The sequence below is a fragment of the Triticum urartu genome, chromosome 7A (assembly GCF_056163025.1).
Source record: "Triticum urartu cultivar PI428250 chromosome 7A, HENAU_Tu73, whole genome shotgun sequence".
NCBI lineage: Eukaryota > Viridiplantae > Streptophyta > Magnoliopsida > Poales > Poaceae > Triticum > Triticum urartu.
In genome coordinates, this window is record NC_141879.1 from 652064414 (window position 1) to 652072692 (window position 8279).

The 8279-nt window shown below is 42.0% G+C and overlaps 1 protein-coding gene across 1 annotated transcript; it reads left to right on the forward strand.

Annotated features, from left to right (window-relative positions):
- The first annotated feature begins 1687 nt into the window (after positions 1–1687).
- LOC147961086 (uncharacterized) lies at positions 1688–3003 on the forward strand. Its single transcript, XM_087536941.1, has 2 exons — positions 1688–1708; positions 1819–3003. The coding sequence occupies exons 1-2, from the start codon at positions 1688–1690 to the stop codon at positions 3001–3003; spliced, it is 1206 nt and encodes a 401-aa protein (XP_087393067.1).
- Positions 3004–8279: the final 5276 nt, after the last annotated feature.

An 8279-nucleotide genomic window follows, 5' to 3' on the forward strand; every position in this document is an offset into this window, starting at 1 on the left:
AGCCCTCGGCCGCCGCTTGGTTGGACCATTGGTGGATCGCGGCTTGGCGGGTGCCAGTCCTGTGCCATCCGGTCGCCGGCCACCGGCCGCCCGCCGCCAGCAGCGGCGGCGCCACCGTCGACGGGTGTACAGCAGCAACGGATGAACGGAACATCCTCAGCAACTCATCTCTGATCAGGTCTGTACCATCTCCTCATCTCCTTATCCCAAACTACTAAACTCCCCTTCGTTCTTTATTTTGCTTGCTGTTGCCTGACTACACTCTGGTCCTTATTTTTTCAGTTGATTCCATGGTTTATCTCATATCAAATCAAATGAAAACTTGCAGTTCGTACTAGTACAGTAGTACTACTCTATGTCTCTATCAGACATGTAGCCATGTACAGTTGGTTCTACCAAAAAATTATAGGATTAGTGTGACACACTACTTGTACTTGGAAAATTTCTATGGAACTCAATCTGGGATGCCATTCTACTACTAGTACTTTTGCTGGCCTGCTAGTCTGCTCCACTAGAATGTTTTGTATCTGAACTTTTACAATTTGTGCTTCCATTATTTGATAGGGAAGAGAAGGGAAGATCATGGAGAAGTATTTGATAAAGAAATCAGCAAATGCCAACACCACCACCCAGCCCCAAGGGGCTATCACCAGCAACAATTCAAGTGGCAGTAGTAATGCATCAAGACCTGCAGCAAAACATAATTCTGCTGTGCCTGAACTAGTTGATTTGAATAAGCTCCCTCGCGATCCAGCTAAAAGGAAGCGAATGGCAGATTATCACCCCAACCAACGTGACGAGATAAGAAGGAAGTATTTGATTTGGGGACCTAATCAGCCCCGCAAGTTGGAATTTCCATACAGGGAGATTGGGAAGAAGAAAAAGAAGAGGAGATTCAATCCGGATTGGTATGATGATTATGCTTATTGGCTAGAGTACAGCGAGAAGGAGCACAAAGCCTATTGCTTATGCTGCTATTTGTTTAGGGACAACATTAAAGACAGCCACCATGGGCATGATGCATTTGTAGTAGAAGGTTTCAACTGTTGGAACAAGACAGAGAGATTTGTAACTCACGTCGGTGATCGTAACAGCTTTCACAACAGAGCACTCAAGGATTGCGAGGATCTATTAAAGCAAGATCAATCAATCCCTGCAGCCTGGAATAGACAAAGCCAAACTGAAAAGAATGAGCATCTCATCAGGTTAAATGCCGCAATTGATGTTTGTCGATACTTGTTGCATCAGGGACAACCTTTCCGTGGCCATGATGAATCTAAAGATTCTGAAAATAAAGGAAATTACCTTGAGTTGATGGACTACACTATTAAGCAAAATGATGTTGTTGCTAAGGCATTCAAGAATGCTCCAAATAATAATCAAATGTTGTCTCCCAAAATTCAGAGAGATATTACCGAGTGCTTTGCAAAAGAAGTACTAGGCCATGTGATGAAAGAAATTGGTAATGGTGTGTTCAGCTTATTAGTTGATGAGTGTAGGGATGTTTCCGACAAAGAACAAATGGCGGTTGTTCTCCGATATATTGATAAGTGTGGACTGGTCCAAGAGAAGTTTGTTGGTGTTGTTCATGTGGAGGAGACAACAGCTTCTTATCTCAAGTCTTGCATAGATTTATTATTTTCACAACTTGGGCTGAATCTTGAACAAGTTAGAGGCCAAGGTTACGATGGAGCAAGTAATATGTCTGGTGAGTTTAATGGTTTGCAAGCTAAAATTATGAATGAGAACAAATCAGCATATTATGTACATTGTTTTGCTCATAAACTCAACTTGGTTGTTGTGGCTATTGCAAAGAAGATATTCGAGGTCGGAGATTTCTTTGATATGGTTTCAGTTTTGCTGAATGTCGTGGGCGCGTCTTGCAAGAGAAAAGACCAACTTCGTGAGCATCACCAAGAAGAAGTGAGAAAAGCAATAGGATGTGGAGAGATTGCTACAGGGACTGGACTGAATCAAGAATTATCTCTTCAAAGACCAGGTGACACTCGATGGAACTCCCATTATAAAACACTGTTGGGTTTGTCCAAGATGTTCTCATCTATGGTCAAAGTACTAGAATATGTCGAGAAAGATGGCACAGATACCGGAAAGAGGCGGCAAGCTAGAGGTCTTCTAAAATATTTCCAGACCTTTGATTCTGCATTTTTCTTACACATGATGATGATGATATTAGCTTTAACAAATGGGCTATCAAAAACCTTACAGAGAAAGAATAAAGACATTGTAAATGCTATTTCAGATGTGGAATCAACAAAACGAGAGTTAGAAAAACTCAGAACCAATGAGGGGTGGGATTCCCTTATGAAGAAGGTATGTTGTTTTTGTGAGAAGCATGACATTCCAGTGCTTGACATGGAAGATGCCTATGTTAACCCAAAGAAGCCACGACAAAAGACTGGCATTAGCAATGAACATTATTATCGTGTTGACTGTTTCTTTGCTGTGCTCGCTCTGTTAGGAGAAGAGTTTAATGACATATTTAGTGAGGTAAATTCTGAGTTGCTTCTATGCATGCCTGCTTTGAGCCCAAGTGATTTATTTTGTCATTTTGACAAGGAGAAGTTACTGAAATTAGCAAAGTTTTATCCTGATGACTTCAATCACAAAGATATGGTGACTCTTGAGCATGAACTTGGACTCTATATAGATAATATACTCCATGATACAAGGTTTTCTAGCTTGGACAGAATAAGTGACTTGGCTAAACTGATGGTGGATACTAGGAAGAATCTCTCATATCCTTTGGTATATCGGCTTTTGAAGCTAGCTCTAACTCTGTCTGTTGCCACTGCCACTGTTGAGAGATGTTTTTCAGCGATGAAGATTGTGAAGAATGCTTTGCGTAACAAAATTGGTGATGATTATTTGAGCCATAGCCTAATTTGCTTCGTGGAGAAGGAGCTGCTGGACACAATTACCAATGAAGTGATTGTTGATCGTTTCTATAAGATGAAAGATCGTCGTGGGAGAAATGAAACGTAATGGTCTAATACCTTCCACCCTTTTTATATTTACCATCTCCATTGTATTCAAATGCATTGTCCTAGTCTGTGTTTTCTCTTCACAGGTAATGCCATTTGTCTTGGAGACAAATATTACCTTTTGCCACCTATGAAATCATTGGGATATAAAGCCTTCTTGTAAGATTTCTTCAGTTTAGTGCCAAACCTATCATGTTACTACTAGATGATGTATCACTTGTTGGCATTTATGTCAGACAAATATTATCTTTTGCTACATATAAAAACTGGGATATAAAGTGTAAGGTTTGTTTATTTTAATGGTAAATTTGTGAGGTTATTAGTGGATGAAGTATCTTCTGTTTTGAACGTGGATGAAGTATCTTATTGTTATAGGAAAAATGCTAGATTTTTTTATGCATGAAAAGTGCTATACGTTTATACGATTGTGTAAACATGTTCATGAGTTTTACATAGACGAGCGCCCCCAGTCAGTTTTTATCCTAGGTCCGCCCCTGGAGAAGGCTTTGAAGCCGTCACAGAGCTGGACCTCGACGCACACCCAGGCCCGAAGCTCAGTCGTGCACGGCCACCCTTGCGCGTCGGCGAAGTGGTCTAGGAGTGCCGCCGTGGAGCGAGCGAAACTGCAGTCCGCCTGCGGGCAGTAGCACGGGCAGCAGTGGGCGCACGGCACCCGGATGGACTCCATTAGCCTTTCCAATGCGATGTTCCGGCGACAGCCGCCGGTCAACCGGACGTGACACACATGGCACCTCCTTGCCGCCATCATCTTGTCGCGGCACCGTGAGCATATGGTATGACCGAAGCCACACTGCACCCGAGCAAAAATGACGTTCCAGTGTTATTGGTACACAAACTTGTGATGGATCGGCCTAGCATGGACGACGAGCATACGCACTTGGAAGACTGGTGCTTGAGAGGGAGGTAGCAGATGCCGCAGTTGATGGTATCGATGTCATCCACTATCACAGTATCATGTTTGCAAGCGCCATGCGCTTCGCCGCCGGCTCTATCGTACCTGGAACCCGAGATGGGCGTCGTTCTTGTTCTTCTTCTCTTGTTTTTTTCCTCTGGAAATACTAACCTCATCTCCACCCTCTTTGGTGGTCTCGGGCCAACACCTTGAATCTGGAGGTGCCGCGGGCGCTCCTCTTGATGCCACAAACCCTCACCGCCGACTGCCTTACACGGATAGCCGTCCCGTCCCGCATCCTGACCTTGTACCGCACCGCACCGCCCCGCCGACACCAGCACCACCGATCCCCGTTTCCGACGCCACCCTGCCATCGCAAATTAAATAGGTACATGAATGCTTTTATGATGAGGTTTATTTGTCATGATGGGTATATGCTCGTGCATTGCATCGGGCGTTGATTTTTTTAAGCGACAGGGGAACATATGGGAACACATCATGATGCAAATCACATAACAAAAAGGAGATTATGTTTTGGTTATGAAGCATAGAACTTCTAACAATTTGTCCTAAGATATACTAAAGCCAAAGAATATCATAGAGGGAAATCAAATTATCTGAACGACATGATGTTATTTCACAAAATAAGTTAAATGTACATTTAAAATTTACAATTGGTTATCTTTACATGTAAATAGAAAGGTGGGAGTCAATATTACAATACGCTTACCAAAAATGTTCCTCTATGAAAAATTGTCATGAAGAATCACCTACCAAGAATAAAAACTGAGAGCAAGTCTGCAAAATAACAAATTGTTAACAATATGTTCAGTAATATAAATCTCACTGTTCTTGCACACCCTTGAGCATACCATTTTTCCCCTTCAGACTATACTCTCGTCTATGAACAGAAAAAGAAAACCATAGAAACTAAATTCAAGTCTGCAGAATAACACAAAGCATCACTAACAGTTCAGTACCATGTGAATGGAGACATACCATACCATCCTTTTTACCTTCTGACTGCACTTCTATTTGTGAGAATTCCAGTAAGTAGATGGGCAATTTAGCAAAATACAACCATTGGAATATGGGAAGCCGTATAAACTGAATAATGTAGATAATATCACATGTGCATTATTGGCCTCTAAGATGGAACAAAACTGAATACTACCCAAAACAACACACAAATTTGACTGACACTTTCAAAATTTCATATCTCTCCTATACTACCTAATAAATTCAAGTTGTATTCACCTTTTTCAATTGCACAAAAATTTAATTCAGCTTCTAAAGTCTGCAATACCCCCATAATTCAAAACAGTCTACAATACCCCCATTACTAACTCTAGTTCAGCAAATCCATGAGGAAGAGTCATTGGTGAGGATGGGCTAACTCCGCTATATACCATAACTATTCTCAACTACCATATCCAGAAAAAGTATTGTTAATTTGAGAGGATACCAAAATTGAGTTACAAATAGAAATAACGAAAGTAAAATGTCAAGCATAAGTAGTCTATTCAGAGGAATCATTTCCAAAAGCAATTTTGAGCCAAACACCAGAGCACAGCAAGTTGTGACAACTCACATCCCAAATGATAGCAGATTTATTTAAACTGCCAGTGGCATCACAGTACAAACGTTAAAACCAGTAGCATCACACAGGAACACTGTACAGTCAGTTCCTGCATGCATACCTGCCGGTAACCTTGCTGCCATCACCGCTCACACTCCTCTGTGTGTCCTTCATCGTCATCTTTCCTTCGACCTAATGCTTCAGCAACTCCAACAACACGTTGTTGCTCCAAGAAATCAGTGAACACCACGGAGAGGGGCGTACTTGCATCCTAAACTCCAAGCAAACAATTAATTTAAGATCCCTTGCACACATGCACACGCGCGCGCGCACACACAGAGAGAGAGAGAGATCAGGGTATCCCAGGGTGAGGGATGAGAGAAGCCGACCTACGGAGCGCGGCGCCAGCTGTGTGTCGCCGCTGCCGCTGCAGAGATAACACGATTATCGCCGCAAGACGCAGAATCTGTTGGAGCTCGCTCGCTCGGAACCGGCGAGGAACGCCGCCGCCATGAACTTGGAGTTCAAAACCCCGCCGCTGGACCTCCTCCCGTGCCTCCTAGATCGTCTCCACACCGTCCCCAGAACAGGATCCGACCCCTACTCGCCTCCTCAGCCGAATCTGGCCGGAGATCGCCGCCGCCGCGCCCGGCGGCACGCGGCAGCGTGGCGGTGGGTGGCGGGGCACTGGAGGCAGCGCACTGGAGGTGGGGGTGGCACGCAGCAACGTGGTGGCGGGTGGCGGCGCACTGGAGGCGTGGGAGGGGTCGTGCGGGTGGAGGTTCTTTTTTTATTTTCTTTCTTAATTAGGAATGTAATGCGTGCTAATATTTATTAGGATGGAAGGAGATCAATAGGAGAAATAAATCGGAGAGGGAGGTAATTTGTTTGGAAAGTGATCTCCTGTATATGTATTATTTATGAATTCTTAATTACCAAATATTTACATGATTGAATTGAATTGACACCTGCCAAAGCAAGCATGAATAAATGGAAGAAGTATCAGACACGATTCGGTTTTAAGTGTGAAGAAGAAAAAATTAACGTGGGAGTGGTGGTGGGAGGTGAGACGAAAATAAACCGGACAAAAAAAACCAGACGAAAGTGGTGGGACTATTCAACCAACTCGTCCATTAGGAGTAGAGAGTAGCAAAAGGGCCCGTGCGTTGCAACGGGTAGAAAATAATTAAAATATGGAAATCAACCTATGATTAGATGGTTAGGAGGACAGTAATAACCATAGCCCACCAGAGTTCAAATTCTAGATTTGTCACTGGAGCTCATATTTTTCTGGATTTATTTCAGGCATTTTAGCTATGTGCATTCAGTGGGAGCTAGACGTTCCCATCGACTATGAACGCGTCTGTGGTAACTTCATCACTCTCAAAATGATGTGTCAGTTCATTCTATCAGAGGTGCTCATATAGATAGGATGTGTGTGTGTCCATTCATAAGGGCGAATGTATGTTCATATGTACAAGTGTCTGCATTTGTACTATGTTTAAAGATAATAATAATAAAAACGCAAACGCATGTGCTTGCTAAAACCGTACAGAACACTACTACACGCAATTATTTGTCACCTTATAAATAAAGAGTAGAACAAAAATTGTTGAAGAACATCTAAAAGGTATGTCATCTCATTCTTTATTCACACATGTTTTCTTTGATTTTCTTACACTACAACTGATTTTAACAATGAGTGCGCCCAGTACTATTGTGTGAGAAACTACATTTGAATACTACAGGCTCTTCTATAGCATAGACATGAAAAAATCAGATCGAGCTATCGGCAAGGGAAAAGCTATATACAACGAACTTGTTTTGAGCAGCAGCCAGCCAGCCAGCTGGGCCAACTGGCCAGGCTGTCCCACCTAAGGCCCAGCCAGCCCCATAACCCTAGCTCATGGCCCAACCCCACTTCCTCACCTCCTGCCTCGATCCTGACCTTCAAGTGCAAATGGCAGCTAAAGAGAGCAACGTGAGCTAATTTTCTTCAAATTAATAGAAACTAATCAGTACAACATGCAGCGGCTACTGAACCTTATAAAAGAAACTTATGTTTTTTCATAGTGAGCTTAAGAACTTGTAGAATCTACAAAGATAAATTATTTGAATCGTAATAAAAACATATTATAGAAAATAAAAACTGCCTTGTTAACCCTAGCTCACAGCCCGATCCCCACTTCCTCACCTCCTGCCTCGATCCTGACCTTCAATTGTAAATGGCGGCTAAAGAGAGCAACGTGAGCTAATTTTTTTCAAATTATTAGAAACTAATCAGTACAACATGAAGTAGCTACTGAACCTTATAAAAGAAATTTCTGTTTTTTCATAGTGAGCTTAAGAACTTGTAGAATTTACAAAGATAAAAATATGTGAATCGTAATAAAAACATATTATAGAAAATAAAAACTGTCTTCTTAACCCTAGCTCACAGCCTGATCCCCACTTTCTCACCTCATGCCTCGATCCTGACCTTCAAGTGCAAATGGCGGCTAAAGAGAGCAACGTGAGCTAAAATTTTTCAAATTAATGGAAACTAATCAGTACAACATGAAGCAGCTAGTGAACCTTATAAAAGAAGCTTCCATTTTTTCATAGTAAGCTTAAGAACTTGTAGAATCTACGAAGATAAAATATGTGAATCGTAATAAAAACTATTATAGAAAATAAAAAATGCTTTGTTACTATTACTTTTCTTTTGAGAATCTGAATTTGTATGTTTAAGAAATTTCTTTTTCGCTTTATTCCGTCTCCTAAAACAGAGCAGTATAAGAAAGTA